We start from the raw sequence: 20,513 nt of genomic DNA on the forward strand, positions 1-20,513 counted from the left end.
GTTACTATGTTTTGATTTTTTTTCCTTATAGGACGCTACACAGTAGACAGGCTGCTTTTGATGGATGCACAATGCGGTTTACTTTGATTTCAGGAAAATAGCCCGATCGTATTCTGCACTTACCTTTTAGAGTTATTAAGTAAGAAAGGTAGAGGGAGAAGGGGGAATAAAAAGGAAAAACAATGACAGCGGCTAAAACGAGCTCTCTTATTGTGAAATACTGGGTGGCTTTTAATGGGTTTTATTTTGCACTTACTTGTTCTTTGGTTGGGAGGGCAGGTCACATTTTATCCAGGCAGCCTGATCATTTACTTTCTCACTTTCTTTCTCCCCTGCCTCGGCCAGCTGTAAGTGTGAGAGAAAGAAAAAGAGAAAATGAAGTGATTTGTGGAGGTATTGATCGGCAGCAAGGTTATTGATCAGGGTCTTGCACGAGATGGAGAAGGGTGGGGTTGGCGGGCCGAGCGACTCTCTGTCTGGCTGGCCAGCTGGCATAACCGGGCACTGGCTGACCCTGTTGTTAGCCCAAACACCCCCTCCAACAGACCACAGCTGCTGACCTCCACTGTGACATGAGGGTGTGGTTATGGCCAAGCTCTGTTTATCTAAATTATGCTGATGACATGTGGTGGTTTCAGGAATAATGAGAAATTCTAGTTAAAGCAATCCTATCGTAAATGACCAGTTTTCCTCAATCGGGAACTAAAATTGGAAGCATTAGAATCAAACTGAAAAAAGAAAACAAATATACAATGGCAGGATTTGAAGTTGATGACGATTGGCATAGTCGGTGGAAAACAAAAAACAAAAAAACATTTGGATTGGCTAAATGTATTGGAAAATTATTTTCTAAATATGAATTATGCCCAATGATTCATTTGCGCAGCAGCATTCATTTGCATACACCGTCTGCTTTGTTGAAGTGCCAGAAATAACTAAAGGATTTTATGCAGTTTCCCATCTTTCAGATCAGATCGGAGTGCGAAGTTGTGGAGGATGCTACAGTTCACCACGATCTAGCATACTTTCCTGGGACTGTACTATGGCTGTAGTACTCGAGTCCGGTCTTGGACTCGAGTCCGGACTCGAGACCGCTTTTCTATGGTCTCGGACTTGTCTCGGACTCGCTGGTATTCGGACTCGGACTTGTCTCGGTCTCGGCCACTGGTCTTGCCAAATATGGCTTTTGGTCTCGACCGAGTCCAGGTTTCTTTATTATGTTCCCAGTAATCACACATACGTCGCCGCGATATTAAAACAATATATTATTGGAAGGAAAGTGAAACACTGGCCACCTAATAAGTATTTCGGCTCTTTTTCGTGAGCCGGCTCGTTTCACTCAGCTCACTGAAAGAGCCGGCTCTTTTGACTCACAAACGGCTCTTTAAAAAATAAATGTTTAAATAAACTCGCTGAAAGTCCACCGCTAGTGCAACGTGAATATTCACATTTTTAATTGTCCATAACAACCCGAAAACTAGCCTGCTTGCCTTGCACATCTAATTAATGGGCAAAGTTTTCTGACTTTTTTTCTTACCTTTCTTTCTTTGCCTATTCCACGAGTGGTAGGCGCAATGACTGGCTGTTTTAAAATATAGCTAATATCGAAACAAAATAACCCAGCTCATAACTTGCAGGTTTGCTTATTGGCTAACTTTTTTCATTTGATTGCTTCAGCCGCCACCCGCCCGAATTTAATTAAAATATTATTTTTCGTCACGTCATCCGCCCGATCCGCGGTTTATCCGCATCTCTTGTGTGTGTGTGTGTGTGTGTGTGTGTGTGTGTGTCTGTGAGTTGTCTCGGTCTTCCCTCATGCAGTTTAATTGGTTGACATCGCGTGTTTGATTGACAGGAACAGAATGTAAGGCTGATCAGACAGTCGAAACGAATGTGTTAGGCCTAGGCTATATAATTATTATTTTTTTGTTGTTCTTTGAATTAGTCAATTATTTTAAATAAAATAAAAATGATTCATTATTTCATTATTACATAATGATTTAATTTCTATAGGCTAGCCTATATTTTTTAGCAGACTTTTTTTTTCCTGTCCTGGACTCGGTCTTGACTCGGACTCGAACCTTTTTGGACTCGGTCTTGACTCGGACTCGAACCTCTTTGGACTTGGTCTTGACTTGGACTCGACTAGTCCTGGTCTTGGACTTGTCTTGGACTCGACAGAGGTGGTCTTGACTACAGCCCTAGACTGTACTGTATTGTTCCATCACTGCGATCCAAACACCTAAGGGCATTTTCACACCTGGCTCGTTTGGAGCATTTGTTTCGGAACCTGGTGCGATTTCTTTTTGGTTTAGGCCTATATGAACACGTCAATAACGCTCGGGTCCACACCAAAACAGTCGCTCCGAGATCGGCTGAAGGAGGTGGTCTCGGCCTGATTGAAAACAAACTCTGAAGCGGTTCAGTTGAGGTGAAAAAGCAACCCGACCCAACGAACCAAACGGTATCGTAATTCATGACGCGAAGTGTGTTATATAAAAAGCAGCATGGTGTCTGATTGTGTGAGTGAACACATTAGTTATCGCAGTTGAAAACCTGTTATAAATGAGCATTTCAAATAGTATTTGTTTGTTTGTTTTTATACACAATAGTATAAAATGTTACTGTCAATCAGTATTGGCCATAACATAAAAAAATTATTAGTGTCCTTGTCATTTTCATCCAGAATTTATATTGTTTCCTCACTAGTTTGATTATCATTTTAATGAATTACTGCAGCCATGATCAACTGAAAATGTACAAAAGCAAATGAAATTAAATGAAATTCTGCTGGCTGTAATTGTGAAATGTTAATTGCACAGCGTTATTTCAGTGCATTAACAAGTTGTTAAATTGGATTGCTGGTGGTTAGTCAAATAAAAACACTTAATTGTTTGTTATTCACATACTGTGTGTGTGTGTGTGTGTGTGTGTGTGTGTGTGTGTGTGTTGCAATGCCATGTTTAGTGAATTTGCCCCCTATTGTACTGTAATTTAGCAGATTTGTGTATAGATATTGGAGCTGTTTTGGTGTTCCTGCGGGTGGAGCATGAAGCCATCTGGCTATGGCTTGGATTTGGTCCAGAAGAGATGCCATAGACCCGCAGAGGGCTCCATTATTGAACACTTCCTATCCCGCCCCCTTCACCAAATGCAATGTCTCACTGGACTTTAGGAAACATGTACTCTCACTCTTCATTTTCTCTCAAAGCACATAATGATGTGGACTGACTAAGGGGCAGATCAGAGGGAGTGCTGGGAATGTGCTTACACACAATCCAAAGGAGCATGTGCATGAAAGCGTGTTCAGAGAGAGTGAGAGCAGAAGACGCACTCCTCCTCAACATACTCGCTCCGGACGGCTTTAAATAATAGAATCTTGTGTAGCGTCGCTGTCAGGCGCTGGTGACTTATTCATGTATATTTCAGGAAGTTGTAATAATTTCACTGCTTGTCTGCTTTCCTTTGTGCTCTCCTTTGTGCCTGAGATGAAATTGTGATAGAGTACTACTCCTACTCTCAGGTCTCCATTTTTAATACTTGAGAAGTGCTAGTTTTTGCGTTAAGAACCACCCACTGACTGACATTTAGAGTGACTATCCAGTTTATTTAGTTTTTATGTGCTGTTTAGGGGCAGGTTTGTAAGATTATTATTGTAAATATCTAGTTTACTTGCTAACCTTTGCAGTGCAAACCTCCAAAGGTTGTTTATTCTTTAAGAAAAAGGAAAACCCTCTCCCATGGCCTTCCATCCATATCCCTGACCGCTCTTTCATCATAGATTTAACTGTCCAGGACCACAGTGCCCTTTGGTAGACCACTGGGCTGTCCCTCATAAAGGTGGTTGCCGTAAACATGCCTTAGGAAAAAACTAAATCGCATTTTTCTGTATCTTCTTTTCATGCACAGTACTTCTACATTCTGGTTATTTTCTCTGTTCCATGCCCTTTGTCTGTGATGTGTAGGAGAGTTTTAACCAAGAGTCATCGCTGGTAAATAAGTTCAGCGAGGTTTAAGCTGGGGGCAAGGCCTCGAGCTGGCGGGAACAAGCAAAGAGAGGGAGAGGAATTGATTGGGCTTTTATATGTGGAAATTGAGAAAATAGAGGGTGTCTTTGGCGTGACCTGCCCTTGCCCACTGTACTATCTATAGCTACAGAGAAACAAAATAACACCAGCTTTTATATTTCTTTTTCTTTTTCCCCCAACTCTTCATTTTAGTTTTAATAAAACATAATGAAATGGAAGGACATGGAGAAAGAGTGTGAAAGTGAAGAAAATGGACAGGACGGGAATTTTCTTTTTTTAAACCTGCCTAAAATGGTTTGCTAGTCTCCCAGGTTGCTCTGGTTTGTTGGTTTTAAAGGGTTTAGGACACTAGGCAGCTGGGCAGTCTGCATATGCCAGCAAAACCAGTTGGGAGACCCGCTTAAAACAGCTTCAGGCATGTTAGGAGATCAGTTAGACCAGCTTAAACCAACTTTGTGCAGGGTAGGAGAGCTTGACCCGGCTAGGAGACCAATTAGACCACCTTAAACCATCTTTGGAGAGGCTGGGAGACCAGTTATACCATCTTAAAGCAGTTTTGTGTAGTCGAGGAGAGTTTGACCAGGATGGTTGATCAGTTAGACCAGCTTAAACCAGGTATGGTTTTGAGGAGAGCTTGACCAGTCTTGAAAACCCATTAGACCAGGCTTTGGACAGGTTAGGAGTCCAGTAAGACCAGGAAAAAAGCTTGTTTACGCTGTTTTATTAGTTTCATTTATTTATTATTATGGTAACACTTTACAATAAGGTTCCTTTATTAAACATTAGTAAATGTATTAACTAACATGAACTAACAATGAGCAATACATTTACTACTGTTTTTGTTAATCTTTGTTAATGTTAGTTCATCAAAATAAAGCTGTTCATTGTTTGTTCATGTTAGTTCACAGTGCATTACCTAATGTTAACAAGATTTTAATAAAGTATTAGTAAATGTTGAAATTAACATTAACAAAGATGAACAAATGCTGTATAAGTGCAGTTCATTATTAGTTAATGTTAACTAATGTAGTTAACTAATGAACCTTATTGTAAAGTGTTACCATTATTATTTTAAACAGAGAGATGATCTAAGAAATAGCTAAGGAGTATATATTGCAGAAAAGTCCTTAGTAGTTACTTGACTGGAGTTCCAGCAGATATTCACTGTGTGTAAGGTCGAAACTGTTTATAACTGCTGTGCAGACTAGTCGATAACTTCATCAAACAGTAAACACTGCGAGATCTGTATAGGAAGCCTCTGGGATTTACGCACAACCCGTTATAATGGAGTCTGCTTATTCTACTAGACACAGATTGTTTGTCTTTCTCAGTCTGTTTTAGTTATTGTAGAGTTTCGTAGAGCAAAACTGATGCTGTGTTTGTCTCACTGTGAGTCAATGGTCATGGTCTCCAGAGTGTTTCTCCATTACTCATGCACAGAGGTATCACACGTACCCCTGGTGGTCTTGCTATAAATGAGATTTTTATAATATCTCAGAAAATGGACATCTCCCAGGAGATGAACGTGTCCTCACTGACACAAACAGGCCATTATTCCTCAGCCATTTATTTAGCGACCAAATCATGTGTTGTAATATCTTTTTAGTATTGCTTTTTTTCTTTTTTCTTTTTTGTCTAACGTACCCCCACAGCACCATCACTGGACCATCATTTTGCATTATCATTAAATATTGTTAAAGTGAAATGATTCCAGTGACTCACTTTTAAGCTAAGAACAATCGATAATGAGGGTGAAAAACAGTCACATAAAGAAGCTTCATCAACTAATGCAATTTATCAAAACACAGAATCTAAATCAGAAACAGCATTTAGTTGGACAGTCGTTAGATAGAATTACTGGCGTTTTAATTATAAATTCACTATGCATACTCAAATAAAGGTTGATTCATATAAAATCCAATTTGGAACGCACCAATATACTGTATCTGAAGCCTTGAGCTTCCATCCATACAAGTTAACGCACATCTACTGTATATGTGCGAATGGGCCCATTGTAAACCCAACGTCTTTTCCCCATTGATTCTAGGGCTGTTGTCATGGAAACATGGCTGTGGCACCACATGGCTGGAAAATGAGCGTGAAACTCAAAACGCCTAGGCTGACATCATGGCAGAAATGTGCAGCCACAGGAAGACTCAACTCACACTTCCACATAACGCAGGTTGCGAAAGACATGGGTACCCAATGCATATATAATGAGCTATATGTGCTGAAGGACTAGCAGTTTTACTTAATGCGTAATTGCCACAATTTCAGCCAATCATAGCTAGAGATGCTTCTATAATCAAATTCTTCCTGTTAGAAGTATAAGCTGATGAATATATTCTTATAGCCAATAACTGGTGGTGGTAAAATTCTATACTGTTTTCTCTAAAAAATCTAACTGTAAAATCTAGAATCAATTACTTTAAATGCTATATGAGTGAAATTATGTATCACAACATCATATACAGTGTGGAAAAATGGATATTAATTTAGAGATTTGCTAAAGATTACATTATTAGTCTTTTTAAAGATTACATTTAAGTGAGCTGTATATGATGGCAAAGGTCATCAAAATGTAAAAATGGGCAGATATTGAGCATGAACTTAAATTTTCTGTATCCTGATATATATACAGTGCTTAATTTGTAAAGTGGGAGGTCCCGGAGCGCAAAGGGGAGGTGGATCCGGCGACTCAAAACGGGGGTTGGAGGTAAATTTTTTTTTAAATAAATAAATAAATTACACTGCCAACGTAGCTTCTCTGCAGGGGCGGCGCCAGAGAATTTTTAATGCATGTGCTGAGGGGGTGCTCATTGACGGGGGGAGCTGCGCAAAACTTGGCCACTAAATATTTAATATTCAGTTCTGTTAATGATCACAATTAAAGTTTTAATTTTATTAAATTGAACAAGCGCAACATTCAGCATTCAATCAAATATTCTAAAAGATGTAGGCTATTATTAATAATAATGTTATTTCAACACAATATCTCGTTATTTCGACATAATATGTGTGCGTGCAACAAGCAAGATGTGCATTTGTAAATCCGGTGACGCGTGTATTGATTTTTATTAATAAACAAGTGTTTTCTCTGACAGTGTCGACTCGGCTGCAAAGATGAAGTTGACGATGAACTCTCTGTGTGAACGCGCCTATAGAGATAAATGCACATAAATAGGCCTAATGGATTACATAATCAGAGAGTAGCCTTTTTCTTTTTTCGTTTTGAATTATTTCGTTTAAAGACATTTCAAGCTTTGTGTATTTGATGTATTTCTCATGTCTGTGTGAGGCATACACTGAGTTTCGTTAAGTTAGGATGAGATGCGCTCCAGTTCACGTGCAATGCAAGTGACCGCGCGGGCGCCTCTATGATTGTCTGTTATTTCTTATTCATTAAATCCAAGCAATTGGTTGATGAAAAATTGATTAAAATTAAGATACAATTTATACAAAACGAAATTCACTTTAAAGAAAGGTTTTCTACAAAACAAAACTTGATGAAGTGGTCAAAATGTGGTCTGACCCGCTCCATGTCTCATATTGCGCATCCTATCTTACACGGTCGTGCTGTTCACTTTTCATAAATCAACATAAATGGAAAAAAAACCATAATATTTTAACAAATATGAAACTAAATGCGCTTTTTTAATGGCTGCAGCAGTATAGTAGGCCTACATACTCTATTTGTAATTGCTGCACATTCATTTAATTCTGAATTTTGCACACACAAGTTGAAAGGCATTTGTTCAAATCAAGTTCACGGATAATTGTGCGTGCATTTATTAATCATTATGATACTAAAATCATAACAAAGTAGGCTATGCTATGTTCAGAAGAATCAGATGAGCCCAGAATATGAACGCAATTACACGTTAAGCATTTTCCTCCCATAGAAAACCATTATAAGAAGAACGCTTAATGTGGCTTAATGCAGATTAGAATGTCCCCTTATTTTGTCGAAATAACGAGATATTATGTCGATACTAGGCTACTGCTGTGTCCACCGTGGTCTCCACATTATTGATCAGCGGAAACGATTTTGGCTTGTTTGGGATCTGACTGGCCAGCTTATTTGAAAAAGTTAAGCAAACTTTTCTGTCTTTTTGACATTTTTCCCCTGAGTGAAACGATCGAGGCTAACAGCAATCTCAACTAGTACAACAAGCGCGCAAGTCATGTGTCACAAACATTGAACACTACACAAACAGTAATTTTATTTTTTACATTTAGGCAATTAATTTTCCATAGTGACACAGGAGGTGCCGGATCCAATAAAAAAGGTTCCGGATCCAATGTCGGAGGTGACGGAACATGTTCCGGCGTGTTCCAGCTCAAATTAAGCCCTGTATATATATATATATATATATATATATATATATATATATAACCATTAATATCCATTTTTCCACACTGTATATGATGTTGTGATGCATAATTTCACTCATATATATTATATATATACTAAATATTGACCAAAAATGTAATGAATTTAAATGTCTCTAAAATATTGCCAATAACCAATATGTTACTGATACATGGTGCCATCCAATATCATTCATGTTATATTTAATGTTTAATGTACAGGTTCAAAAAATGAGGTGTAGTATTTTGGACCAGTGAGATTCTAGCTTAAAACAGGAGATCGACAAAACAGCTAGTTAGGACAAAAACTATTTACATTGATGCTTTTTTCACTTCTGTATGGTGTTTCTGGTTAGGACAGAGTATAAATGTCTGTATGGAGCATCTGTGTAGATTTTGGCTGTTTGTTCGGTGTGCTGCAAATAAAAGAGTGCTTAATGTGAATTTCAAAAGAGGCGCAGGTGTTGCAGAGCACATGCGCAATGTGAAATGAATAAATGATTGATAAACTACACATATGGATGAAAATCTGTGGTCTCACTTGAGAATCACACGCTGTGGAAAAGCTTTCTCGTTCTTTGTTTTATATTCTTGGTGATGGAAAATATTAAATGAAAAGTGATGGAATGGACTTGGGGGTGCACACACACCTTCAAAAGCATTAGTAGATGTTTCACATGCATATGCATTATTGAGACTATGAATATGCATCGCTCCGACACTCAGGACCTGTCATGCTCACAGTCTTTATTTAGCATGGTTGTGTGCTGCAGTATAGTGTGTTTCTCTGGGGCTCAGAGTCACAGACCGTTCAGACACTGACCCTAAATCCAGGTGGTCTACTCTATTATTACATCTATATTTGATAATGCTCAACAGCCACTAGGTTTAAACGCTTGATTAGAAATCAAGCGTTTAAACCTAGTAGCTCACAGTCCACAGCCATTCATACATACATATGAGTCACTATACTAGCATTGACTTCTTATGTGATATGTTCATTTCTACACTGTTAAAAAAAAAAAAAAAATTAAAGTAAAAATAAATAAATAATAATTTGTATTAAGTGTCTGCATCTCTTTCTTTTCAGTTTCTTTCTTGTTTTTTTTCTGAACATTAATTTATACAGTGTAAGATAATAGGAATAACACCAGCCTCTTTAATTAGTCTCTAGACACGCGACTGAAGAGCGCGCCTCCAGGAAGTGCTGTCCTTCGCAGGCCAATCCCACTGAGATCCGCAGGCTTTCACGGAGTCTGTATGACTGTGTCCTCAAGTTGTTGGTTTTGACCTGATTTACTCAGAATCAACAAAGAGCCGGTCCTCCACAGTGCTGCGGTGAATCTCAAACAGGCGCAGAGGTGACAAGCACTGTGTAAGAGGCACCAGTGGGCAGGTGTGCATGTCGGATTGACAGCAGAGTTCAAATGCAACCCTCCGCACGCCTCAAGCTCATGTGCGCACACTCATGTTCCATGTTCCACATGTGTGACTGTGTAGGTAGCCGCCGGTCACTGATAAAAATGGGGGGAAAGCCCATTGCATACACCAGGTGGCTGTCAGTCGGTTTGTGACACTCTTGCCATAGTGGGCCTTGCCTGAGGGAATTATGGAAGTTTGTGTTTTGATGGCAGTTGTGAGACAAGAAAGCAATAGAACGAGACCGTCTCAGAGGAGTTAACACGGATTCTTACCTGTCAGTATGAGAAAGGAGAGAAAAGTTGTATGTGTGTGTGTGTGTGTGTGTTTTACGTGTTTGTGTGTTCTTGTATGAAGTGAAGTCAGTGATCAGGAACAGCTAGACAGATCCTGGAGCATACCGAGTGGTCATGCCACCCTGTCTGGACCTGTTCTGGTAGTCTGTGATAAGAAAAAGAGAGAGAGCAAGTGTTTTTTTTTTAAAGATCACTCATCAACAGCCAGGTCTTCTCAGCATCGTGCTTGGTTTGAGGCAGTTCTTGCATTGATTTGGAATTTGAAAGTAACTGTAATGCTGTACATTTCCTTAGACAGAAGCTTTTAAGTCATAGTTCAGCCAAAAATGGAAATTCGATCATTAACTGAAAATCATTTATTTACCTTCATGTCGTTCCAACCCTGAATGACATTTTCTTCTGTGGAAATCAAAAGTTTGACTTTGAAGACTATGTTGGTCACTCTTTTCTATGCAGTACAACGTACCTTTCATTCAAAAAATTGGCAAAATCCTAACCTTTCATTTAAGTAAAAGAATTGAAAGTGGGGGGGAAATCACATTATGAAATAAATGTTTTTCTCCAAAACACATTGGCCACAATTATTGATACCCTTTTATTAAATACCTTTTTGCAATCTCCTTTTGCCAAGATAACTGCTCTGAGTCTTCTTCTATAATGCCTGATGAGTTTGGAGAACACCTGACAAGAGATCAGAGACCATTCCTCCATACAGAATCTCTCCAGATCCTTCAGATTCCCAGATCCATGTTGGTGCTTCTTCTCTTCAGTTCACTCCACTCATCAGGTCAGGGAACTGGGACGGTCATGGCAGAAGCTTCATTTTGTGCTCCCTAACACATTTTTGTGTTGATTTTGATGTTTGTTTTGGATCGTTGTCCTGATGGAAGATCCAACCACGGCCCATTATAAGATTTCTAACAGAAGGTTTTGATTTTTTATCTGTTGATATTTGATAGAATCCACAATGCCATGTATCTGAATAAGAAGTCCAGGACCTCCAGCAGAAAAATATGCCCACAACATTAAAGATCCAATGGTATATTAAATTGTACACATGGGGTACTTTTTATCCTTGTGTGCACCAAACCCATCTAGCGTGTTTGCTGCCAAAAAGCTCTTTTTTTAGTTTCATCTGACCACAGAACCCTGTGCCGTTTGAAGTTCCAGTCGTGTCTGACCACTGAATATGCTGGAGTTTGTTTTTGGAGGAGCGAGGAGCATTTTTCTTGAAAACCTCCCAAACAACATGTGGGGATGTAGGGGTTGTTTGATTTTTTTTTTTTAATAGGCTTTCTGACCCCAAGACTCAACTAATCTCTGCAATTCTCCATCTGTGATTATTGAAGAGTCTTTGGCCACTCAAACTTTCATCCTCACTGTCCATTAAGACAATATAGACACACGTCCTCTTCCAGGCAGATTCGTAACATCTTTAGTTGATTGGAACTTCTTAATTATTGCCCTGATGGTCAAAATGGGGATTTTCAATTCTTTAGCTATTTTCTTACAGCCACTTTCTATTGTGTGATGCTCAACAATCTTTTGCTGCACATCAGAACTATATTATTTGGTTTTTACTCATTGCGATGGATGATTAAGGGAATTTGGCCTTTGCTTCCTCATATTTAAACTCCTGTGAAACAAGAAGTCATAGCTAGACAATTTCATGTTCCTAGTCACCCTGGTGTGCTACAAAAAGGTAAATATGAATGGGAATATACTTCAGAGATATTTTATTCATAAAAAATTCTAGGGGTATCAATAATTGTGGCCAACATGTTTTGGAGAGAAACATTTATTTCATAGTGTGATTTCCCCCCCACTTTCAATTCTTTTACTTCAATGAAAGGTTAGATTTTTGCAAATTTTTTGAATGAAAGATCAAAAGGATAAACGATGCAGATTTATTTTTTACAGCCATTTTTGATCATATTTACCAGGGGTATGATTAATTCTGAGCACGACTGTATGTAGCCTATGTGTATATATATATATATATATAGATAGATAGATAGATAGATAGATAGATATTTAATAAATCTGCTTTTGTAACATATATTTTGTGTTTTATTAACTTGGCATTAAATTACAGAACACTGGATCATTCTGCTGTGTGAGTGTTTGTAATGCAAAGGCAGAGGGAGTGAAAGCAAGATTTCGTAATTAACCTCTCAATATTTTTTTTCATTTTCTCTTTTGGAAAGTCAAAGAAACACTATTGGGCAAGTGGCAACGGAAACATTTGCTGTAGTTTCCGCTCACCACTATAGAATTTACCCAACTTTACGAATTTAGCCTCTGCGAACCACCGGAAATGTGAAAGGGTCTATGAAGAAGGACTGGCACTTTCAAGTTTCAAAAAGAACACAGAAGCATTATAAAAATATTAAAAATGTAGTCCATACAACTCATGCTGTGTGTTCCAAGTCGTCTGAAATAATACAATAGCTTTGTGTCAGAAACTGACTGAAATTTATTTCATTGTTCACTGAACTCCAGAACCAAATAAGTCTGATTTGTGAATGAATCATTCAAACTGGTTTTGTGAACAGGAAATGATTAATTTGATTCAATTTACAAATTGGACATTGTTTCTTCTTTAGTGAACTCTCATGAATCTGACATGGGAAACGTCAATACTTTTAGTGAATAATGGTGGTTTCAAAAGACTTGGAATATACTGCTCAAGTGGTACACCACATTTATGATGCTTTTGTGTCCTTTTCTTGACATTTGAAAGCTTACTTTTTGTGTTCCACATAAGAAAGGAAGTCATGCAGGTTTAGAATGTTAAATTATGTCAGTTTAAATTTTGAATGTACTATACAAATCCAGGTCTTTCTAGCAGAGTGCTTGTGCTGAGACAAGTATTATAATGCTGTACGTCTCTTCAGACAGGATCTCTAAAGGCCATGTGTTAACTAAAAGAGTTTTTATCCTGAGCACTGGTTTGCTTGAGTTTTTTACAAGGGTCTTTTGTTCCGCCATCATATGACTGTAGTCTTCCAGAACGCTGCAGTTGTCACATGATTGTGGCTTACTGATTTGTACTCTGATGTCTTTGTCTCTGTCTCCGTAGGTTGCAGAGGAAAGCTGTGTGGATTTGGAGCGTTGTGTGAAAGAGACCCGGCTGACCCCTCTAAAGGAGAATGTGTGTGTAAGAAGATTGTATGCACGTCCGTGGTGGCGCCGGTGTGCGGATCCGACTCCTCCACCTATTCCAACGAGTGTGAGCTGGAGAAGGCCCAGTGCAATACACAGAGACGCATCAAAGTGATGCGCAAAGGCCCCTGTGGTAAGTCCCGTCACATACTGTACACAAATCAGTGCATCTATTATTATTTTCAGTGAATTTAAACTTCCCTGAATGTAAAGGCAGCTGTACATTTTAGTGTATAAAGACCCTTATATACTGTTTCAGAAAAATTGTAAGCATGACATTATAAAGTAAAAATATTATTAAATTATTGAATTAAAGTGTTTTTTTGTCATTGTATTAAATCAATCAAATTAAGTAAAATAATGATCTTTTAAAAGGTTACATTAGTATGTCTCTGGAAGACATTTTGAATTCATTTGAAAAAATACTTAAAATATAAATATTCAATAAAAAAAATACAAACTGTTGCAAAGAACTATTTATTTATTTATTATTTGGCTCTTTTTAAGTTTTCATGGTTAGTTTTAGGTTAAGTTTTAAGTCGAGTGGAGTATCCAAACTTAAATTCAAGCATTTTTGATACAGACCATACAACAGTTATCCCCCTTATTTTTTTATGTTTTTCCATATATTTATGAATCTCAGCAGGGATATATCATCTGTGGAGAATGTGAATTTTGTGTTTTCTACACTGTTCATCATTTATACGTCAATCAATTTCATTCCATGAATGATAACTAATATATGAAATGTGGCCCATAATTAAGCAGACTCCGTGGCAGTGGGGCTGGCCAGAGTGAGCCGTAATTACGTGATTCGGTAGAACATGCTGTACAAACCCTTCAAAGAGCTCTAATTAGCCACCTCACATGCTGTCTAGCAGGAAATATTCACTCCTGAGGAATGAGAGCTCCGGCCTACCAGTGATCTCCAGCCTCCATTCAGAAACGCATTAAAGATCACACTGTCCCGTTGTGTTAATGCAGTTGAAGTTCGGCTCCATGCTAATCGCTGCTGGCTCCACAGCAAGGCTTTAATGGGCAGTAGCCTCCCTGCTATTGCGCTAATGAAATTGACAGTGTGGCTATCAGGGGTCATATCTCTCTCGCTCGAATGAGATCAGCTGCCATAGATAATGGGCGGTTCAGTGTTTCTCCTGGGCTGAAGGGTTGAGATGGGAACTGAGTCAGGTTAGCTGCCGTAAAAAAATATATATATATTTTATATATTACCATTTAAAATAACATTTTTCTCTATTTTAATATTATTAAAAATGTAATATGTTGCTGTGATGGCAAAGCCCAATGTTCAGCATCATAACTCCAGTCTTCAGTGTCACATGATCCTTCAGAAATCATTCCAATATGCTGATTTGCTGCTCAAGAAAGATTTATTATTATTATGTTGAAAACAATTGTGCTGCTTAAAATGTTTGGGGAAACCGTGATTCTTTGATGAATAGAAATTTGAAAAGTGCACCATTTATTTCTTTCAAAACATTATAAATATTTACTGTCACATTTGATCAGTGTAATACATCCTTGCTGAAAAAAGTATTAATTTCTTTAAAAAGAAAAATGTTACTGACCCCAAATATCTAAATGGTACTATATTAAATATTTATTTGTATATTTGTATATTTATTTTGTTTTTATATTTGTATTGTTTTATTTCATATTATTTCAATATGTATATATTTAGATAAGTAAATATGTATAAAATAAAAATATCAAAATGCAGTTCAATGGCCATAAGGAACTATTTATAACTGGTAAGTTTTCTCAATTCACACCGCATTGGCAGGAGTGCCAAAGGGTTAATATGGACCCCAGGCACGGGATAAGAGTGAGACAGAAAGGAAATACAGAGAGGTGCCCTGTTTTTAAAGACGAGCAGAGGAGCGTGGGTGCTCTGATAATATTGAACACCGGTGGGTAAACAGAATCTCCAGCTGTTTGTGTGAGTGAGTCAGTCAGTCATTCAGAGAGTCAGTTGAGTGAGTGAAGGAAAGAAGTGGTGTGTGTGTGTGTGTGTGTAGAGCTCATTTCAGGCTGGCCTTATGCTGGAACTCGTCTGGATTGGCAGCAGCGCAGCAGAGCATTGGGCCAGGGCGATTGATCAATGGAAGGATTGATCATATGTGTGCAGAGCACGTTTGGAATTACTGTGATTGCCAGGAGCGCTCTCTTTTCTCACTCTGTCTTTTTTTTGTACACATTAACGTCTCTCCACCTCCAGCCTGACTCGTGATGAAAACCACTCTTTAGAGTACCCACAGCACGGACTCGGAGGAGGTAAAATCTGTGCATCAGATATTTACTCCCTAAACCAAGCCTACAACTTGAACTAGCCGCCGAGGCTGAAACTGTCAGCTTCTGTTGTCTAAATGAGGTTATTCTGCTGTACAGAAGAGCGGGGGTGGAAAAGCCTTAACCTCAGGGTATCATGGGAAGCTGCTTAATGGAGGAATCAATATGTTTGTCCCGTTATTGACGGCTGAAACTGTGTTCCTTCACTTGGGAAGTATGGCTCATTTCTCTCAAACCCTTTACCTGCTATAACTCCAGGTGTTGATACTGTTGGACACATATGGTTTGCTTCTCGCACTCGCCATCAGCTGATTCTCACATCGTGATGCATCTTTTACTGTCCTGTATTAATGTCAAAGCTGACGTTCATCCAAGCTGGTAACCGTTGCTGTAGCCATGAGAGACTGTTGATTTATGATCTTTCTTGCAGACTCATCTCAGTCAATATTAAAGCCACTCTCTGAGTTTACCCCGAGGCTAAGTAGCATAGGGATAAACTGTTTGATGCACCATAATAGTGATTCATCTCAGACGAAAAGGATAGATTGTTTTCAAAGAAATGGTTGATTAATAATGCTTGGATGTAGATAAAGGTGAGCTTTAATTAAAGCTTTGATGTAAGGTGATGTGTGCAATTTCTTTGGCACTAGTGGCACCCAATGGAATTGGCAATTTTTTTTATATATATTATAGTATATTTATTTTCTGAAAATAGTATTTATTTAAAATCAATGCTATAAGGTGTGAAGTGTTGCTGTGGCGCTGCTTTTCGGTTTCTCTGGTATTCTGGGTGGTTGTTAGGTTGTGACCCAAGTAAATATAAACGGAGCCTGCATAATATTCAGGTCAATAGGCCAATGGGCTTAGCTGTAGGTTTTGTTTTTCCTTGTTCTGTTTGTTTGTTTGTTTGTTTGTTTGTTTGTTATGTTTTCAGGGTGAAAATTGTAAGTTGTGTCACTTAAAAATAGAATAGTACACCTATCTTAAGTACAATCATGCCTTGTCAACCTACGACTGAGTTGTTTTGTCTGATTTGGTGTTAGATAAAGCACTCTTTTTAACATTGAAAAATGACACTTGTTATTGGTTAAGGTGTGTGTGAATGCACTTTTGCTTCCTTTATTAAAGACATGGTGTGAAAACCAACGTCCTGTTTGGCTGATTGTTCCCTGTGATGGCTTGTTATTCAGGCACAGGCAGGGTCTTTGTGACACCTCCACAGCCACTGAGCTCGGCAGCCGCCGCCGATGGCACGTATCCAGCCCTGCCTCGCGCAAATGAGTTTTTCGCTCACCCTGTTCCACCCCTGCGTCGGCTCTCGTGCTCGTGCGTGGAGACGCTCGCCACAACACATTCACCTGTCTCCGTGACAGGAGACTCAATTCACACTCATCAGCGCCTTCTCGGCTTCCCTACTCCATCTGCAGAAAAAAAAAACCCCGCGGTTCCTCGCTCTCAGACTAAATTTAGCTTGGGTTACGTCTACACAGTCTGGTCCTATCCACCGGCACACAATTATAGCAAGATTGACTTTCTCCTTCAATAATGGAGTCCTCCATGAATTTAGAAGCAGATACTCTAGCAACATCCATCATAGTGATGATTTTTTTTTCTGATCTCAAAACTTACTCAGCTGAAAACCAGTGTGATCTTCTCATCTGAAAAATGTTGCTAATATGCTCCAGATGATTCTGCTATATGGCATTAGGGGTGTACGGAGATCTGCACAGGTCATTAAACGCAAACCCACTCTGTAAATGTGATGCTGTGACCCAAAACAATTGGTCAATTTAAACTATTCAAAATTGTATTTTTATCTCAAACTTTTGGACCCTACATGTTGGGTCCAAATCTAGTACATCAAATGCGACCTGTCTTATAGCATCACTTCCACACAGCCACTCTATATAAGCACACACAAAAACACACAGACGTCAACTTGAATATGATCAATGCCATCATTGAGCTTCATTCTGCTGCTTATCCCCTGGAGAATGAGGATACTTCTTATTCAAATCTCTTTCTCTTGCTCTCCTCCTCTGTCTCTCTTTCTGTGTCGTCCTGTTCACTTCCGAAGGGGGAGGATGTAGTGTTGAAGTGAGATAAGGCAGATTACAGCAGGACGGGCACATTAAAAAGGCACATTTTCCACGCTCTCGCTTCTAATACCAGATGGGAGACGCTTTTTACAACTTATTCATGTATTCATGCATTTGACTGGCCTGAATAATGCATTGTTATTTTTAACCCCTAATGCACTCGAGTGGATTATTGAGTGTAACAATCAGAGACTTACCGTTATAAAAATTTTGCCACTTTTAGACATTTCTGAGTGTTCCCTGCCCAATTTTTGGGCAATAATAATTGTATTGTAAAAGCTTAATTTGCTTGACTAGAGTGCAGGGAATAAAAATGTAGGCAGCTGCATAAAACTAGACTTACATTTGCATCAGCTGTTGATCGTTTGATCGTAATCTGTGCGGTCCTAAAGTCGCTACTTCCCTGATGTCATCTAATTAACATACATGAGCCAGGCTGATCATTCATGGTAATGCCCCTAGTACCCATAGAGCACGGCAGTAAAATTCCCATTGACTGACATTTGAAAATTTAAATATCTCCAGTACTTATGATTGTATATATTTGACCAGGGCCGTGCACAGACATTTTGAGGGGCAGTGGCTTAAACCAAAAAAGGGGGCATTATAAGGAGTTTGAATGAGGCAGTATATCATCTTAATACAGAAAATTAAAAACAACTATTTTATATGGGCAATAAGATTACAATTAGGATTTAGTGCAAAATCAAGTTATGTTGTTATAATTACTCTTCCAATTAAATAATTAAATGTCAATGCCAGTTTAACTGTCTGATGCTCAGTGGGCTCTCACTCTCTGAGCTGCCTCATCCTATGGAAGTAGTATAGACATTTAATTTAATATTATGCACTTAAAGTATAAATTGAAATGATATACAGGTTACAACAGTTATAAAGTCACACCGGGGTAAAATGCGCATTTGACTTAATTCTCTTTTATACCACTCAATGGCACAAATTCTGCTCAGCACTTTTTTTCATAAACGCTTTTGATGATGGACTTGGAAATTTGGCTGATCATTGACTTGATCAAAGTTGATTTAATCTACTATTTTATATATATTTTTTAATGTTTTAGACTTACGTAGCAATTTAAATACAAAGATCTCAAGAATCTTGTTTCTGTATTTTTAAAATGAAAATTATGACAGATAGCCTATATTTATTGAACAAACATTTATTATTTAATTTATCAAAATAACTCCAAAATTGTTATAAACTTTACTAAAGTGATTGGTTTGAACAAGTATCAACTTAGACATTATTAAAAGCATATTAATTTAGCTTAAGTATTTTTATCAATACTGTGTGTCTTACCATGCTGGTTTTACCCCGTGTGTACCTCCTTGCCACCTCATACATTAATACGATTTTTAAACAAACCACCTTTCTGATTTATTTTCACACAAAATCTGTTGCTCCATAAATTTTCAAACATTGCTCTGCAATCATACACTGGGAGTAGTGAAAATTAGAATTCTTGTTCAATCAAATTATTTAACCTGATCTAATCTAATATAAATAACACTAATAAATAAATCACGAATAAATAAATAACATTTTCTGTTGTTTGCAGATTTTGTCGACAAAAAAACAATGCCTTCACAAAATTAGAAGAACAGAGTGAGAAAGAGCAAAGACAAAGCCTATTCAACATGGCAAAAATTGAATCAAAGTTCTAGAAAGCCAGAGGGTAAATCCTTATGTATAGAATATTTAGCAGACAGTTTTTCACACTTTAACTCCTGTAAATATATTTCCCATTATAATCAGTTGCCTTAGTTGATATAGTATCTATCTATAACATACATCATATTTATAATATTTTAATGAGACCATATTAACATTATACATAATAAAAAGGTAATATACTATATATTATCTAAATGTGTTCTAATCTAAATGAATAGTACCTTAGTATAGTAGGTTACAAGGTGGCTAACGGCACAAAACACATTTGCTTTTCTTCCAAGAACATGGATGTTGCACGAGTTGTAACTTGTTAGCACTATTTGAAGACCAGGAGCAAAACATTTTGCGACAGAAATACAAAAACATATTACCAAAATACTAATTTTGTGGATCGACTACTGTCTGTAATGTGGATTGTAATTTGTAATCGACCTGTGAATGGGACGAAATTCTATTCTGAAACTGTCGTCGGAGAGCGGGCACATGCTTGTCTACGAGTGACGCTGCGGAGCGAGCAGGAAAACACGGAGCGGATTAGCGGAATCAGTGGATCTTTAGCGGAGCGATAACATAACGTTTTTATGGGAATCTTCTGGAGGGTTAGGGAGGGGGGCGAGAGGGGCACCTCAGCTGATGAGGGCAGATGGGCAGTGGCTCTAGCCACCGGGCCACCCCCCTGTGCACGGCCCTGTATTTGACTATTTTGTAATGAACTATAAATAGAGATTAGATTTATATTCTAATATGTTTTTTTATTTTTTTATTACGTAACTTACAATGCTTCATGGACTGCGTAGTTCATTGCCTCATAATAGACGTCCTTTTGGCTTTTTCTCTGATTTTCAAATGCTCACCACGTATCACACACATGACCAGCGTCGCCCAATAGTGAGCCTACGTGGTGACGTGCAACACAGACGCGCTACGCTATTACACTACGTGAAAAGACTCGAGGCCCAGAGAGAAGGAAATGAAAAGTGGAATAAAGTCGTTATTTTTGTTTGTTTTTGCGCACAAAAAGTATTCTCGTCACTTTATAAACTTAAGATTGAGCCACTGGAGTCACTTGGACTATATTAACAATATCTTTAATACATTTTCTGGGCCAGCAAGTTATAGTGTCCATAAGCCTGTGG

The 20,513-nt window shown here is 38.2% G+C and overlaps 1 protein-coding gene across 5 annotated transcripts in view; it reads left to right on the forward strand.

The window, feature by feature from the left end:
• The window catches only part of agrn (agrin), a 240,350-nt gene that overhangs the window by 126,432 nt on the left and 93,405 nt on the right, over positions 1-20,513 (forward strand). For all 5 annotated transcript variants that reach the window (XM_084099236.1, XM_084099237.1, XM_084099238.1 and 2 more), the window contains one exon: positions 13,197-13,412. In XM_084099236.1, coding sequence (XP_083955362.1) covers positions 13,197-13,412 — 216 coding nt within the window. The remainder of the gene's footprint in view (positions 1-13,196; positions 13,413-20,513) is intronic.

Source organism: Abramis brama (genome assembly GCF_963993115.1).
Source record: "Abramis brama genome assembly, chromosome: 22".
NCBI lineage: Eukaryota > Metazoa > Chordata > Actinopteri > Cypriniformes > Leuciscidae > Abramis > Abramis brama.